The following is a 17,910-nucleotide window of genomic DNA, read 5'->3' on the forward strand; positions in this document are numbered from 1 at the left end:
AGGCATGAAATTACAACTTTATAATTGGAGAATGACTAGTTCTCAGACTGCAAACAGTAATATGAATTCACCCCACATGATCTGGATTTTGACTGCTCTTGGCTCTAGCAGACGAACAAGACGCATAAAAAAACCTATGATTGGTAGTGATTACAGGGACTCTAGTGAGATCTTTCTTTAAATCTTCTCCATGAGCAAAACAGAATAAATTTATAACTTGAACTAAGAGAGATAATAAGTGTAGACACCAAGTGCTCTAAATGGGAATTTAAAGTTAAGCTAACTTTAACCCCAAGTTATATTAAAGAAATGTGTAGAAGATTCTAGTAAGAGATAGGGGATAAATTATTTTCTATTTAAGGCTGGAGAATTCCCAGAGTTAAATTAAACAATAAATGAGAATATCTAAACAGCAGATGGAGGCATTGAATTGTTCCCTGTTTAAATTTCTTTAAACCTTGTTCTGAACTGTATTTCATATTCAAGTTTGGATATGCCAATAGTAATTACTTTTATCATAGAAATACTTGCTTTTATAAAAATAAAAGCACATGACAAAAGTTACATTACTCATTTCTTTTGCATAACTACAGCCATTGGAAGCTTACAATTTGGAGCATATGACTAAAGCTTAGCAAGGTGCTACCATCCAGTTTTTTTCCCCATCTCCTCCACCTATTCATGCTCAAGTGCTTAGGAAGAAAGAGTCAATGCCAGGTATGCCAACAGTGGAAGTTCACACCTAAAACAAATACTAGAAAATGTCACATTCCTTATTGAGGTTCTTCTTCAGTTATAGGAAGTTTTAAAGCCACATCTTACTTGTAACTGAGAGGTGATATTTAATAAGTTTTTAGAATGGACCATCGTAACTTTGCAGTGTGCCGATAGGGCTTTGCTGATCATGGAGAGAGGTCAGTTCTATTAAAAATCAGAACTACTAAACAGACCTCCTAAAACAACGATGGTGGCTTAATAACTATAGACTTGATAGCCTAATTTCAATAATTGCCTTAGGAGTTTGGGATTAACATATATACACTCCTATATATAAAACAGATAATCGACATGGACCTATATACAGCACAGGGAGCCAAACCCAATGTTTTGTAATAGTCTACAAAGGAAAAGACTATGAAAACAATATACAAATATATATGTATATACACCTGAATCACTTTGCTGTACACATGAAACTAAAACATTGTAAATCCATTATGTCACTTCAAGTTAAAAGAAGGGTTAAACAAATTGCCTTAGCCCAGTAGTAACTACTCACCGTTTTCTACATTCGCCAGTCGATGCAGAAGGGGCAGCCAGACCAGGCACTGCGGGGGAGGATCTGACATGAGCGTGTCCAAGAAACCATTTAAGGTGACTTTTTTCTGCATCAAAAAACCCCACAAAAATTTAGAACCGAGAATAATCTTAACTTACCTGCTATGTAAATATCATTTGAGATGGAAGAAACAAGACATTCAATTAACCCCTAGTACACAAAAAAACAGAGCTCGAAACTAGTTCTGAATTGAAAACATTAATTGCTTTTCATAGTTGAGCCTACACGGGACTGGATTATCTCTACTGAGGTTGAGTCAATATTATCACAAGGAGGAAAACAATTTCGAGAGGGTCATTTTTCATACACGAGGGACAGGATTAAAATGATGAGCAAAACTCGGGAGTAGGCATTCATCATAAAATTTTACCCAATAGTACATCATAGCAGGCTCTACAGTTTCCAAATCAGTCAGTCTTCTAAACGTGTAGAACAGTTAACCTCTTCAACTTCCATAAAAACTAAATATTTTGTGGCTAATGTGAATGGTTCTGCTATACAAGATTAGGAGTAAATCCTGTTTGGAGGGAGCTTTCCCCTCCCTGTTAAAAGGGTTTAAAGGAAAAAAAAATCTTTTTGCTCCTTTCTTTATATATATATATATATATATATTTTTTTTTTTTATCGCAATTCAGTTGGCTTCTGGGTCATTATCCTGGACTTATCTGATGTAGAAAAGAAATGTATCTTATCTATAAGTTTCTTTCAAAATGACAAAAGAAGGTCTATTTTGCGGGGGTGGGGAGGGAAAAAAAAGACTCCTTGACTGCTTCAGGTCTAGAATCACTAAATTTCACAGAATGTTTCAGGAATGCTGGCAGAGGAAGTTGCTTTGGAGTCCAGGGACACACAGCTTTGTAAAGCTTGTTGTTCAGTTGCTTAATCGTGTCAGGCTCTTTGCAACCCCATGGACTGTTCCTTGCCAGGTTCCTCTGTCCACTGGATTCTGCAGGCAAGAATACTGGAGTGGGTTGCCATTTCCTTCTCCAAAGAAGTTCTACTAATACATGAAATTTTAGTAGTATGAGTGACAAAAAATTTACATGCAAAGTAACTATTTTACTTAAAAATCTGAATTAGAATATCAAGGTGGATGGGATAGTTTTATGAAGGGCTATGGCACCCCACTCCAGTACTCTTGCCTGGGAAGTCCCATGGACAGAGGAGCCTGGTGGGCTGCAGTCCATGGGGTCGCTAGCAGTCGGACAGGACTGAGCGACTTCACTTTCACTTTTCACTTTCATGCATTGGAGAAGGAAATGGCAACCCACTCCAGTGTTCTTGCCTGGAGAATCCCAGGGACAGGGGAGTCTCATGGGCTGCCATCTATGGGGTCGCACAGAGTCGGACACGACTGAAGCGACTTAGCAGCAGCATAGTAAATTTTCAAGACTTAAATCTTACACTTGTCCTTATAATTTAAAAAATAACTGTTTTGGTCTCCTTCTATTAATGCTTTTATTGGTAGATATATTTAGTTATTTACCTCAAAATACTGGGCTTCCCTGATGGCTCAGTGAGTAAAGAATCCTCCTGCAATACAGGAGACACAGGAAATTCGGGTTCCATCACTGGGTTGGGAACATTCCCTGGAGGAGGATGTGGCAACCCACTCTAGTATTCTTGCCTGGAGAAGCCCATGGACTGAGGAGCCTGGTGGGCTACAGTTCAAAGGGTTGCAAAGAATCGGACAGGACTGAGCAACTATGCATACACACACCTCATAATACTAAATAACTTAAGCTTTTATAGGATTGTTGTTCACATTATTATTGTTAATAATTTTATTTTTAAAGTCTTTATTGAATTTGTTACAATATTGCTTCTGTTTCATGTTTGGTTTTTTGGCCACGAGGCACGTGGGATCTTAGCTGCCAAGCAGGGATCAAACCCGCACCCCCGCACTGGGAGGCAAACCCAGCTGCAAAATCTCAACCACTGGATCGCCAGGGATGTCCCTAGCATTATTATTAAAAGAGAAATTATATAAAGCATAAGTAATGAGACAGTACTTTTTATAAAGCTACTACAATTCATATGTCTAAAATAATACTGTGTTTTAAAACGATCACTTGGGGTGACTTTCCAACGAAGCAATTAAAACAATTTTGGAATTTCATCATTCAAGCTACTGCTATAGCCAGTTTATGAAGCACAAACACAAACTGGTCTTATTATTTATTTATGTTGCCTCTATTTCTACTTCACATGGTTTTATCCATTTTGACCTTTCATCGTACTGGCTTAAAATCACTCCTGGAAGTAAAACAAAGATGCTATGATTTCAACATATATAAATTTCTCATCATTGAGGGTGTGTAAAAGATGATATAATGAGAAATCTCTAGGATACTTCATTTTGAGCAATGGCAACATCCTATATAATTCTTCTTAAATATATAAAATCCCATTAGATTAAAAAAGTCCTATTGTTGTAGCTGACTTTTAATGAGAAATACTCTGAGGCATTGGTATATTTCCTGAGGCTTCTATAATGGGCTACCTGAAATCAACAAATGTACAAACAAGTATATCCAGGGAAGGAGAGTTTAGTCTGGGGTTTAATGCAAGAGGCCAGGCAATCAAGCATGATGAGGAAAGCGACCTGAGACAATTAGAGGAGGTGAAACTAGCTGGACTTGGTGATCAATGAGACATTCTGCGTGAAGAAGCTGTATAGAAGGAGACTTAGGTGAATGGATCCATTCTGACGTCACCAGCTTGAAAGGGAAATAGAAAGAAGAGCATGCTTAATTGGGGACAGAGATCAGGTAGCCATGCCAGCCTGGGGGCAGGGGCATGGGAAAGGTCAGCAAGGCTTCCTGAGTGAGTTTCTCAGGGAGTAGAGTTGATACTTAGCGTATCAAACTATCCCTTCTCTTATTGAGTGTATGGATACAGTGATGACTGTATACATCCTTGACCTACAGGGGTGCTGAGGCATTTCTGACCTCTTAGATCACCAAGTAAACAGAGAGATGAGGTTTTCTAGCTGGACAGTAAATGCAGCTGTTTAGTGGCTGCTAAGCACTGTTTGCTTATTTAAAGGACCAAGTATGTCACATACTTGGTGAGTTTGGATTTTTAAAAATTGTAAACAAACCTTCAGTTTATGGATTTCTAAACCTCTACCATGCTGTGCTGGAGAATAGTTCTAGACATGTCGATTTTCCACATGACTGGACAGATACAGACATGGATAGCCCTCCAAACTATGCAGCTTCCTTCAGCTGACTTGCTCCATGCCCAGTTAAGACATGTGGCTCTGAACTCCAACTTAGCGGATGATTTAGGGCCTCCCAGATCCCACAGGGCATGTGCGGAGATTCTTTTTTGTCTACTTTGCTAAACACTGATGACACAGTGCTGGGTCAGACTTGGGTTTTATGTGAGGCTGAGTGACAATTCGGCCATTTAGATAGTGTGGTCATAACAAATGATTCAGAGGGTTAGTTAGGACCGTTGTTGTTTAGTCGCTAAACTGTGCCTGAGTCTGCAACCCCATAGACTGTAGCCCGCCAGGCTCTTCTGTCCATGGGATTTCCCAGGCAAGAATACTGGAGTGGGTTGCCATTTCCCTCTTTCTGACCCAGGGATTGAACCCACGTCTCCTGCACTGGCAGGCTGGTTCTTTACCACTGAGCCACCAAGGAAGCCAATAGGTTTGTTAGTAGAGATTAAATTAGACAGTGCAAATAAAGAATTCTGCACGATGCTGGTTTAAGGTCAGGAAGCACCACCGATTATTATCCAGATGTGCCGCACTCAGTTACTGACTCAGAAGTCATTTGTCAGAAGCTGGAAGCCGCACTGCAGGTTATGATGAAGAAATAGGGGCTTGGAGTGACACGCAAGACAGCGCCCGCTGAGAGATACTTCCTTAAACAAGCTGTTTCCTACCTGTTGAGAGAAACAGGATCTCGCTGACTGTTCTGTGTAACCAAATGAAGGACCTTCAAAAACTGCCGTGGGTAGCTTGAGAACTTCCCGTAGGAACTGATCATATCGTCCATAAACCATCACCCCACTGGAGTCAGAAATCATTGAGAAAATATCTGATGGATGGAAAAGGAAAGATATTTATTCATCACATAAAGATTTCCCACTGTTTTAGCTCAACATATCTACTGTAGATAACAAAAAATGTGGCAGAAATTAAACATATAATTTATTATGAAAGAATAATATGAAAGCTAATTTTTACGCTGAGATATTCTTGGCATGGTGTTTTCTCTGGTATCTTTTTGTAGATGATTTTGGCACATAGCATTAACTAGCAATTTGGATAAAATTAGCATATTTTGATAGGACAGAGAACATCTCATTTTTAGTTTGAGGTCAGTTATCAACTCATATATATACTCAATGGGAGAAATTTTTGTATATGTGAGAAATATGCTGGCTTCTTTTGAAATACACAATGAAAATTTTACTATAAGGTTAGGGTTTGTGCATATCTAGCAAGGTAGCTATTCACCTGTCTATGAAAGTGTTAGTTGCTTAGTCATGTCCAACTGTTTGCAATCCCATGGACCGTAGCCATCAGGCTCCTCTGTCCATGGGATTCGCCAGGCACTAATCCTGAATGGCAACCCACTCCAGTATTATTCCCTGGAGAATCCCATGGAGAGAGGAGACTGGCATAGTGTCACTAAAACTTTTGGGTTTTGGTTTAATATATTGAAAAATGAAAGACATATAGGGATAAGGATGCAATGAGAGCACTTGATTAACTTCTCACAGAAGCAGAAAACTTCCTATAAATCATAGTGTTCTGGGTGGAAGGCAACTGATTTACAGGGAAGGGTCTTTTGCCTCATGCAGTCAAGAGGAAGCCTGGCCTTGCCGATGTTCAGTGACGTAAAGTCAAGGATCCAGATTTTTCTCAGCAGAGTTACTGGCTTTATTGGACCGCTTTTCTTCAGTTTTTGCCACTATGTGCACTGCATGAATATTCATGGCATAATTTCCCAAAGTACTCTGTAATTCCTCTGTGGAAATCACTATTGGAATAAAAGGGTTGGCTATTATATGGCGTGTCACCGTGCTGGATTGCAACGAGGCCAGCACAGCTGCTGGGATAAATTGTTGTAAAGTCAACATGCTACCTCTGTTCATTTTGGACTTAATTTTTCAAGGTCAAAATGTAATCTGGGGACATTGTTTCATACCCCAGTCAGATGTTCAGCATATTACAGGCTTTTATTAGATTATGTTTTGAGGATGTGAACTGGCTGTCATTTTTTTTAAATACTCCACTTACAACAGATTTCTATTGTGCTTCCAGTAGTTAATCAGTTATAAAGCTACAGATATTCTACATGAGCAGCAAAAATTAGTGATGTTCTCATTCATTTTCACAATGTTGTTTCCTTAGTGAATTTCATCTCATGTTTCATTATAACTAGTCAAAAAAAGAAGTTGCCAACAGCAAAAAAAAAAAAAAACCAAAACAAAACAAAAAAAAAAACCCAACAACAAAACCAAAACCCTCTTATGTAATTCCAAATATAGAAACTCAAGAATTCCAATCCAAAGGAGGAAAGAGAAGCCTTGAAGAAGTAAATGTACTTTCTTATTAGAACTGCCATCTTCTTTATTTGGAGACAGTTTGGCTAATTATAATTTTGTCATCCTGATGATCTTCTAGACCTGGAATTTTTAGGCCAGGGCACATTTTTGAAAAGGAGGTTAGGCTTTTCAAATCCACACTGAAATCATTTAAACATCTCTAACTAGAGTCAAACTTGAAGGGCACCAACAGTGACCTTTCACAAATGTGAAGCTAATATTAAACTCATTTGTACTGATGAAATTCTACTAAGTAATAGCCAAACTAGGGCTATTCACTGAGATTAAAGTGAAGTGGCTGTTAATGGCCAGTCAGGTTTTTAAAAAGAAATGAGGGGGCACAACATGGTATGTGCTTGTACCTTAATTTGGAGACCTCTGTCTCTCTCTCTGTATATATGTATATATGCATGCAGATACATATAATGTGCTTATAACATGAAATAAATGTATATCTATATAATATAGGGCACTATTTCAAGGATTAAACTAGTTACTAGATGAAAAGCACACTGATGTATGCTTGGCACCTAGTATCCAGTACGGAAATGTATCTTTTTCTTATTGATTTCCTATCACACTTTTCTGCCACTCACCTTGTGTGTTTAGATGCTGCCTCCCCAACAGGATTGTTCTATAAGGTTCCAAATCAGATTTTAAATTACCTGTGTGCTTCCTACAGCTCCACACAATGTTACTTTAGAAGAACTTACATTCGTGGATTTATTAAACGAAAATTAACTTGGCACATAATAAGCATGTGAAATTGTGCTAAGCCATGGATACACAGGGAAATCAGGACATGGCTGTTGCCCCCTGGGAGGTCCTGGTCTACTGGGATGACAGGGTCCTGGTCTTCTGGTCTACTGGGGATGACATGCTCACATCATGGCTGAAGTGACATCACACATGATAACAAGGTGGTGTGAGCAGAGGAAAGTGGGGCGTACAGGGTGCAGCAGGAGCTCAGAGACAGGGTTCCCGCAAGGAAGAGCGAGTCAGGGAAGATTTTCTTACAAAGGGGACTTGCAGGCCAAGCGTACAGGGCAATGAGTGATGAGAAAGATACCAAAGAATTAAAGGCAGCCCAATGAGTTAGAAATATTATCCTGGAGATAGGCTTGGAGGCAGAACAACCCATTCATTAATAGAAACTCAGGAAATACAAGGTGTTTTCCATAATGATAGTTTTTTAAATAAAACAAGCCCTCTTCAGAAGCTTTAGAACAGCACCTGACATTCCAGGCTTATGCCACTGGACTAAGAAATCTTTAAGATCCTTAACAGCAATAATCGGATCAAAGATATTTTGACAGAAAAGGAGTATATTATATTAGGTCAGTTTATGTATAGGGCTCTGTGTTCCATGCCTGCAGGGGGCGCCCTCACATGCACTGCTGCCTGAGGGTACCTGAAGATCACCCTGTTTATTGGCTCCTGGTGGCCCTGAGTATTGGAAACTGGGGTACAACGTGTGGGGTTCTTGTCCCTTTTAATGCATTTAAAGCAATATTTAAAACTCAGCTTCAAATTTTCTGCTGTTTTATACTTTTTTGCTTTTTAAAATTTCTAAATATTTTCAGCCAATTACTCTTGCCCCTCCCCAAATGAAGGGGCTGCTGCTAAGTCGCTTCAGACATGTCTGACTCTGTGCGACCCCATAGACGGCAGCCCACGAGGCTCTCCTGTCCCTGGGATTCTCCAGGCAAGAACACTGGAGTGGGTAATGAAGGGGCTAGTTGGCATGAAAGAAGGAATGAAATCTTTCTCATCCCTGTGCACAAAAAACAGAAAAACTGCCAGACTAGCACAGTTGTCATACTGGCTTAAATGCAATTAGAATTTAAAGAAGGAAAAATAAATCTCTCAAATTCTGAGACAGTCCATATCCTTTCATTTTATTTTCTTATTATATAAAACAATGCTTTATTACAACATTATTACCCTGCCTGTTTTATGACCAGATGGAAGCCAGCAAAAGAAGACTAAAGAAAATCCTTGATTCTGCTCACCAAGTCAGCCACGGCGATCCGTGGGTGGAACTGCCCATATTTTCTCATTCAGTCAATGGTTATCTAAAGTGACTAAGGACATTCACACTTCTCATTAATACATATTTTGGAGAGGTTCTACCAGCCAAACTGCTTTTAGCTAAATTGCTTTTGGTCAAATTGCTTTCAACTGACTTACCTGGGAACCATTAAAACTACCTTCGTGGGATTAACTATTCAAAGAGTAACTCCTCAGTCAGAGAACAGGGACACCACACTCAGTGATTCAGGTCTGGGGGGAAGACAACGTGACATGTTGTGATCACACTATCTGTTTTTCTACAGAATTTGTGACACTCTGCAGCTTCTTTCTTTCATTTTTTTCTTTTTGGTTGGGACCATTTTTATAAGTCTTTATTGGATTTATTACAATGTTGCTTCTGCTATTTATGCTCTGGTTTTTTGGCCTGGGGGCACGTGAGATCTCAGCTCTCTGACCAAGGATTGAGCTCACACCCCTGCCTTGGAAGTTAAGTCTTAACCACTGGACTACAAGATAAATCCCTGCAGCTTATTTTTGCAGACTGGAGAGCACAGTTTTCTTCCAATGGGACTTATGCAACTGTGACTTCTTTCACTAAGCTGCAGAGGATTGACTTTGGCCACTGGAGAGCATGCATGCTTTGCTCACTGATTGTGGGTGTCTGGTGAATGATGGGATAGAGTGAGGAAACAGCACTGGAGCAGTTATTAATATATTGTTTGCTTTAAATTCCTGGACTTGCGAGAGAATTTTGAGGGATTCAACGACTGGCAAATATCTGCTCAAACAGTCAGTTAAAGCCTGAGTTTTGTAATTGTGCCAATGTTGTTTGTTGCTGATGTAATAACCTTTCCCTTCATCTTTATTGGCCCCACATTTCTTCCTGGGCTAAGGGACAGCAGAGGCCCTTCTCAGCCCTGGAGGTGAGAATGACTGGAAGATTCCATGACCATCATGGGCATTCCTTTCCCCTCTCCAGGAACTGATACAGAAACTGGTCTGTGATGCCACCCTGGCATGAGACTTAAGGGCCAGGGACCTCTGGAGTGGGTGTGACTCCTGAAACTGCTGTACTCCCCTTTACCCTCAGAAGAAGGGTAATATCTGACACAGAGGAAAGCCAAGTAGAAAGCTGGAAGGCATTTGGGTCCTTGATGGCATAGAATCAACCCAGTTCACGAGAGGCTCTGAGGAGTTCTGACATATAGAAACCTGGTTTCTTAGTTTTCATCAAACTTAGTTTCTAATTTAATTTTTTTAATTAGAGGATAATTACTTTACAGTAGTGTGATTTTTTTTTTTTTTGCCATACATCAACATGAAATGGCATTAGGCCCTCGTGAGTTTCTTCCTCTGCCCTGGTTCCTTTTGCTAAATGTTCTCTACCCAGCCTAACCCTGAAGGAAATGTCTTAGGGATTACGCTGTTCTTTTTTTTTTTTTTTTAATTTTTATTTTTTTAAAGTATTTTTTTTAAAGGACATTTTTTCTGCCACTTTCTGACTGAGCTGTTATCCTCAATCAAGCCCTGGGGTGGTGTTTTATTTTTTTACATCTTTCAGGTGAACCAAAGGTAATCTAAACTGGGCCTTATGAGGGTCTGCTTGGGCTTCTCTGAATCTTGACTCTATTTGGCTGGTCCATGTTCCTGGGAGAGAGGGAAGATGTGTGGTTTTGTGGGGTTTCCATGTACTGTCCCCTTATCCATTGCTTTAATGACATAACTCTTCTTGGGGTATGTCTGGGGAAATGCCAAAAAAAAAAGTTTTTATTCCTATATTTTTCTTTATTCTTCCTCAGTGCATCAAGAAGCAAGAGATTACATTCAGCAGCTGACACACCACAGGTTGACGAAAAAGCCTAGAGGCTCTGTGAGTCACAGATGATTACAGCCAGTAGGGACCCTACAGGTATCTAACAAAATCCCCAAATTTAGGATGGAGAAGGAAGCTGAGGACTAAAGAAGCAATAACTTCCACAGGATAACTCAGTGAATTATTCACAAAGCTGGGCCTGTAACTTGAGGCTCCCAGTTCCTAAGAAAGTGTGCTTTCTCATAGGGCATTATAACTCAGACTCATAATACTTAGGGGAACAGAGAAGGTTACGTGGTAACTTTTCTTCAAAATAGTCACATATACAGAATTTTAAACTAGTTAGAAATGAAAATTCTTGCCCTAACCCCATTCACTTTAGGCCTACTGAATCAGAAATTCTGGGAATGAGACCCAGAAATTTATTTTTTAAAAGCCTTCCAGGTGATTCCACACATACTAAAATTTGAGAGCCACTGGGGTATTGCAAAAGTCAAGGTTCAATTCCTGGTACCATCTGTGATTAACTCTCCAAGTCTCAGCTTCTTTACGGAAAACATGCCAACTTACCAAAAAACTCCCACTGTTCCGATGGTTAAAAAACTACCACATTTAGTGACAAAATGTACACAAAAGGCTCAAAATCACTCAGTGCACTTTAGCTATCATGTCTCTATCGGAATCAGTGCATTCGCAATCTACAGTTTCTGCATGTAATTCCTCTGCCCACACCCTGGCAATATTTGCTTGGAACCGTTCAAGTGCCCAGTGATTTGAATAGCACTCACTGGCTGAGAAGAATGAGGAGACGTGCTGGGAACTTTGGCTTGAGATGACTGAAAAAAGAAGGTTTCCTAACATGGCCTTCATCTCCTATGGTGATGGACTTAACTTGTGAGGCAGTTTTGTACCATGAACATGAGAGAATGTATATTTTACCTTGGTATCATGAACAGTCTAACTGGTGATACTTAACAGGTTGTAAATAATAATAATCCATACCTAGAAGGAGAACATTCATTCCATTGACATTTATCTAAGATGAAAATATTTTTAGGATAAAAATCCAAAGATCAATGAACATTATATTTCTTTTCTTTCTTTTTTTCCTGAGTATTTCCAGTGACTTAATGTCTAGGAATAAGTCAGTTCAATTGAACCAGCAGAGAAAACCAGAAGAAAGTGGTTCAGATTCCAAATTATGCTCTTTCCAAAGTTGAACCCCCTTGAGTCTGCTCAAAGGCAGGGATAATAATATTAAAGACCATTCTCCTTCTCTTGTGAATTAAAATTACATTTCCCTAGGCAACCAGGTATAGTTGCTGAAAGAGAGCTTGCTCATCTGCAACATGAATCTGAGTAGTCATTTCCATGTGTGCCTTTAGTCACTGCAGACATTGGCCCATGGCAAGAGAATTGTAATGCAGATCACCTTTGGGGTGCTCCTGGGTAACAATCATACCTGCTAAGGTATTACAGGTAGGACCCACACCTTCACCAAAGAGATGCTGCTGCTCACATTGCTAATCTACTGCCTACACATGCCACGGCCATAGTAAGAAATCAGTAGACTTGGACAAGCTCAGTGCTCCGTACATTAGTTCATTACATCGAACATCATATTTCAAATAACTCTCATAGGATGAGGGAAGTCACGAATGGTCAGGGGAATCTGGTAGGAAATGGGTAGAGGAAAACGCGGCATAAGGGAGGGGTGAGCAAAGAGAGATGCAGAGAATAACTTACATCTTAATTTGTCCATGATCTTCCCTCCACACAACGTGGCTAAAGCCATTTTGACAGCAAATACTGAAATTTTACCATGGCCTTCCCTGTTTAATGATAACAGAAAAAAATAGAGAGAGAGATGTCATTTGAAGAACTTCCAATAACTTGGTTTGACATTTTCTGTTGTGTAGAAATCATAGGACGTTGGAGTTGTGTGCATTATGTGAACATATCCACTTTAAAAAATGTTATGAATACAATTCAACACACATTTCTGAAAAACTGTCTCTTTGGTATTCAAGAGATAGCAGAATCTTTAAGTTATTCTTTGTCTATAGCACTTGCTCAAAGGATGGACTGGTAGCCAAAGGGTGATGTGCTGTTTTACTGTGAATGAAAATTACAGAGCATTCTTTTCACTTTGGGGAAAAATCATAAAATAATTTTACACAAAATGTTGTCACCATCTCTACAATTTAGTTAAACAAGGGTTCAGAAAAATCTGTTTTTTTGGGGGGGTGTCAGATAATTCCTGAATTTTGTTAGGGTAAATATGGAGACTTTTTCATCAACACTCTTTTTTCGACCATCATTTTTACCCACAAGCCAACTGTCTTCATGTGATACATTTACTTTTCAAAGGGAGTTAGTACTCTAAAGGGGCAAAAGCAAGAGCTCTTTTGAATAGGTTTCCTACCTAAATGACATCAGAGCTGCCAAACCTTCTTTGGTTCAAGAAGTGAAACTAACTTCTCCTTCACAAAATGTGATATAAAGGACATAGGGTAAGAAGTAGAAAATTTCAGCTAAATGATTTTTTTCCAACTGGAATAAACTGTTTATTCTTAAAGCCTTGGAACCAAAAAGTGTATTGTGTTAGTAATTCATTTCTCTGGTAGTTGCTAGTGTTAAGATTGATCAAAAGATTTAGTTAAACTAATCAAGTAGAGTCTGTATTGACAAGGGTTTAGTATATAGAATAAATAATTTATATGAATAAGACTCACATATCTGACACATTAGAAGAATAAGACATAATAAATGATTGTGTCCTTGTTCTTTGCTAGGCTCCAGAAAGGGATCATTTGTTATTCATCTTTCTTGCCGTCATTCTTAGCGTAGTACCTGAAACAACAGCTAGCCAGAATGCAAAATTGACCCAATCCTATGCTAGTGACTCTCCCATTTATATTTCTAAGTCTAAGCACCAGACTTACATAATTACATATTGGAAATCTTCACTTGATGCCCCTCCATTCAAAGTAGAACTCACCATCTTTTCAGAACCTTCCCATAATACTCCAACCAACTTAACTGTTAACTTGTGCTTCCTCCTACAGCCTCTCTTTTGGTTGTCAGCATCACCATGTACCTAATTACCTAGAAATGAATTCTGGGGAAAAGGTCACTCTTGACTTTTTGCTCTTCCTTAATTCAGTATCATTCAAATAAATGTTTGAGGGACTCAGATATACCCACTTCACTGTATATTAAACCCACTTTCTTCTTTCCCTCCTGACTGCCATTGCTTCTATCAGCTCTTCCTTTAACACTTTAATAACTTCTTCACTTATCTCTCTGCTTGCACATTCATATGACAGATCTGACCATATTACAGTCAGAGCCTTCTATTTGAGGTTCTACATCCATGGATTTAACCATCCACGGTGGATACAGAAGATGTCTGTAAGAGACTTGAGAAACCCCAGATTTTGGTGTCAGTAGGGGGTCCTAGAACCAAACCCCCGCAAAAGCAAGGGACCCACAGTATTTCATTATTTAAAACCATGTTTCCTGTGGTCATGTATGGAGGTGAGGGTTGGACTGTGAAGAAGGCTGAGCACCGAAGAATTGATGCTTTTGAACTGTGGTGTTGGAGAAGACTCTTGAGAGTCCCTTGGACTGCAAGGAGATCCAACCAGTCCATTCTGAAGGAGATCAGCCCTGGGATTTCTTTGGAAGGAATGATGCTGAAGCTGAAACTCCAGTACTTTGGCCACCTCATGCGAAGGGTTGACTCATTGGAAAAGACTCTGATGCTGGGAGGGATTGGGGGCAGGAGGAGAAGGGGACGACAGAGTATGAGATGGCTGGATGGCATCACTGACTCGATGGATGTGAGTCTGAGTGAACTCCGGGAGTTGGTGATGGACAGGGAGGCCTGGCGTGCTGTGATTCATGGGGTCGCGAAGAGTCGGACATGACTGAGCGATTGAACTGAACTGAACTGAACTGCCTTCATTTGCCCACAGAAGATAGTTCTAGCCTTGTCTGTTTTCTCCAGTCTCATCTGCTACCATTCCTTTTCATTCCACACCACGGTCCCTGTTTAATGCTCCTGTTCTTCCCACCAGGGTCTGCCCAGGACTCTCCCATACATTCATGAAGTTTCAGCTCAATATCACTGTTCACTCTGCTCTAAAAACAGTTCTTCCCCTGGAGGTGGAAGCTATTGCTCTCCCCTTCACTTTTTTATTTTTTTTGCCATAACAGTTTTATTGAGGAGCAACCCCATGTCCAAGGAGCGGTGGCTGCGCGGGCGCAGGAGGGCCGAGAGGAGCTATTCCATGTTCAAGGTCAGGAAGGGCGGTGATGAGGAGATACCCCTCATCCAAGGTGAGGAGATACCCCTTGTCCAAGGTGAGGAGATACCCTTTGTCCAAGCTAAGGAGCAGCGGCTGCCCTTTGCTGGAGCAACCATGAAGAGATACCCCACGTCCAAGGTAAGAGAAACCCAAGTAAGATGGTAGGTGTTGCAAGAGGGCATCAGAGGACAGACACACTGAAACCATAATCACAGGAAACTAGCCAATCTAACCACACTAGGACCACAGCCTTGTCTAACTCAATGAAACTAAGCCATGCCCTGTGGGGCCATCCAAGACGGGAGGGTCATGGTGGAGAGGTCTAACAGAATGTGGTCCACTGGAGAAGGGAATGGCAAACCACGTCAGTATTCTTGCCTTGAGAACCCCATGAACAGTATGAAAAGGCAAAATGATAGGATACTGAAAGAGGAACTCCCCAGGTCAGTAGGTGCCCAATATGCTACTGGAGATCAGTGGAGAAATAACTCCAGAAAGAATGAAGGGATGGAGCCAAAGAAAAACAATACCCAGCTGTGGATGTGACTGGTGATAGAAGCAAGGTCCGATGCTGTAAAGAGCAATATTGCATAGGAACCTACAACGTTAGGTCCATGAATCAAGGCAAATTGGAAGTGGTCAAACAGGAGATGGCAAGAGTGAATGTCAACATTCTAGGAATCAGCAAACTAAAATGGATTGGAATGGGTGAATTTAACTCAGATGACCATTATATCTACTACTATGGGCAGGAATCCCTTAGAAGAAATGGAGTAGCCATCATGGTCAACAAAAGAGTCCAAAATGCAGTACTTGGATGCAATCTCAAAAATGAAAGAATGATCTCTGTTTGTTTCCAAGGCAAACCATTCAATATCACAGTAATCCAAGCCTATGCCCCAACCAGTAACGCTGAAGAAGCTGAAGTTGAATGGTTCTATGAAGACCTACAAGACCTCTTAGAACTAACACCCAAAAAAGATGTCCTTTTAATTATAGGGGACTGGAATGCAAAAGTAGGAAGTCAAGAAACACCTGGAGTAACAGGCAAATTTGGCCTTGGAGTACAGAATGAAGCAGGGCAAAGGCTAATAGAGTTTTGCCAAGAGAACACACTGGTCATAGCAAACACCCTTTTCCAACAACACAAGAGAAGACTCTATACATGGACATTACCAGATGGTCAACACCAAAATCAGATTGATTATATTCTTTGCAGCCAAAGATGGAGAAGCTCCATACAGTCAACAAAAACAAGACCGGGAGCTGACTATGGCTCAGATAATGAACTCCTTATTCCCAAATTCAGACTTAAACTGAAGAAAGTAGGGAAAACCACTAGACCATTCAGGTATGACCTAAATCAAATCCCTTATGATTATACAGTGGAAGTGAGAAATAGATTTAAGGGCCTAGATCTGATAGATAGAGTGCCTGATGAACTATGGACTGAGATTTGTGACATTGTACAGGAGACAGGGATCAAGACCACTGCAATGGAAAATAAATGCAAAAAAGCAAAATGGCTGTCTGGGGAGGCCTTACAAATAGCAGTGAAAAGAAGAGAAGTGAAAAGCAAAGGAGAAAAGGAAAGATATGAGCATCTGAATGCAGAGTTCCAAAGAACAGCAAGGAGAGATAAGAAAGCCTTCCTCAGCAATCAATGCAAAGAAATAGAGGAAAACAACAGAATGGGAAAGACTAGAGTTCTCTTCAAGAAAATTAGAGATACCAAGGGAACATTTCATGCAAAGATGGGCTCGATAAAGGACAGAAATGGTAGGGACCTAACAGAAGCAGAAGATACTAAGAAGAGGTGGCAAGAATACACAGAAGAACTGTACAAAAAAGATCTTCGCGACCAAGATAATCACGATGGTATGATCACTCACCTAGAGCCAGACATCCTGGAATGTGAAACCAAGTGGGCCTTAGAAAGCATCACTACGAACAAAGCTAGTGGAGGTGATGGAATTCCAGTTGAGCTATTCCAAATCCTGAAAGATGATGCTGTGAAAGTGCTGCACTCAACATGACAGCAGATTTGGAAAACTCAGCAGTGGCCACAGGACTGGTAAAGGTCAGTTTTAATTCCAATCCCAAAGAAAGGCAATGCTAAAGAATGCTCAAACTACTGCACAATTGTACTCATCTCACACGCTAGTAAAGTAATGCTCAAAATTCTCCAAGCCAGGCTTTAGCAATACGTGAACCGTGAACTTGCAGATGTTCAAGCGGTTTTAGAAAAGACAGAGGAACCAGAGATCAAATTGCCAACATCCACTGGATCATGGAAAAAGCAACAGAGTTCCAGAAAAACATCTATTTCTGCTTTATTGACTATGCCAAAGCCTTTGTGTGGATCACAATAAACTGTGGAAAATTCTGAAAGAGATAGGAATACCAGACCTCCTGACCTGCCTCTAGGGAAACCTGTATGCAGATCAGGAAGCAACAGTTAGAACTGGACACGGAACAACAGACTGGTTCCAAATTGGAAAAGGAGTACATCAAGGCTGTATCCTGTCACCCTGCTTATTTAACTTATATGCAGAGTACATCATGAGAAACGCTGGGCTGGAAGAAGCACAAGCTGGAATCAAGATTGCCTGGAGAAATATCAATAACCTCAGATATTCAGATGACACCACCCTTATGGCAGAAAGTGAAAAGGAACTAAAAAGCCTCTTGATGAAAGTGAAAGAGGAGAGTGAAAAAGTTGGCTTAAAGCTCAACATTCAGAAAACGAAGATCATGGCATCTGGTCCCATCACTTCATGGGAAATAGATGGGGAAACAGTGGAAACAGTGTCAGACTTTACTTTTTGGGGCTCCAAAAT

General features: G+C 40.3%; 1 protein-coding gene across 25 annotated transcripts in view; it reads right to left on the reverse strand.

The window, feature by feature from the left end:
- The window catches only part of DTNA (dystrobrevin alpha), a 451,122-nt gene that overhangs the window by 86,721 nt on the left and 346,491 nt on the right, over positions 1-17,910 (reverse strand). For all 25 annotated transcript variants that reach the window (NM_001076260.2, XM_024984389.2, XM_024984390.2 and 22 more), the window contains 3 exons: positions 12,504-12,589; positions 5,240-5,394; positions 1,280-1,385 (listed from right to left, as the gene is read on the reverse strand). In NM_001076260.2, coding sequence (NP_001069728.2) covers positions 1,280-1,385; positions 5,240-5,394; positions 12,504-12,589 — 347 coding nt within the window. The remainder of the gene's footprint in view (positions 1-1,279; positions 1,386-5,239; positions 5,395-12,503; positions 12,590-17,910) is intronic.

The sequence above is a fragment of the Bos taurus genome, chromosome 24 (genome assembly GCF_002263795.3).
Source record: "Bos taurus isolate L1 Dominette 01449 registration number 42190680 breed Hereford chromosome 24, ARS-UCD2.0, whole genome shotgun sequence".
Lineage (NCBI taxonomy): Eukaryota > Metazoa > Chordata > Mammalia > Artiodactyla > Bovidae > Bos > Bos taurus.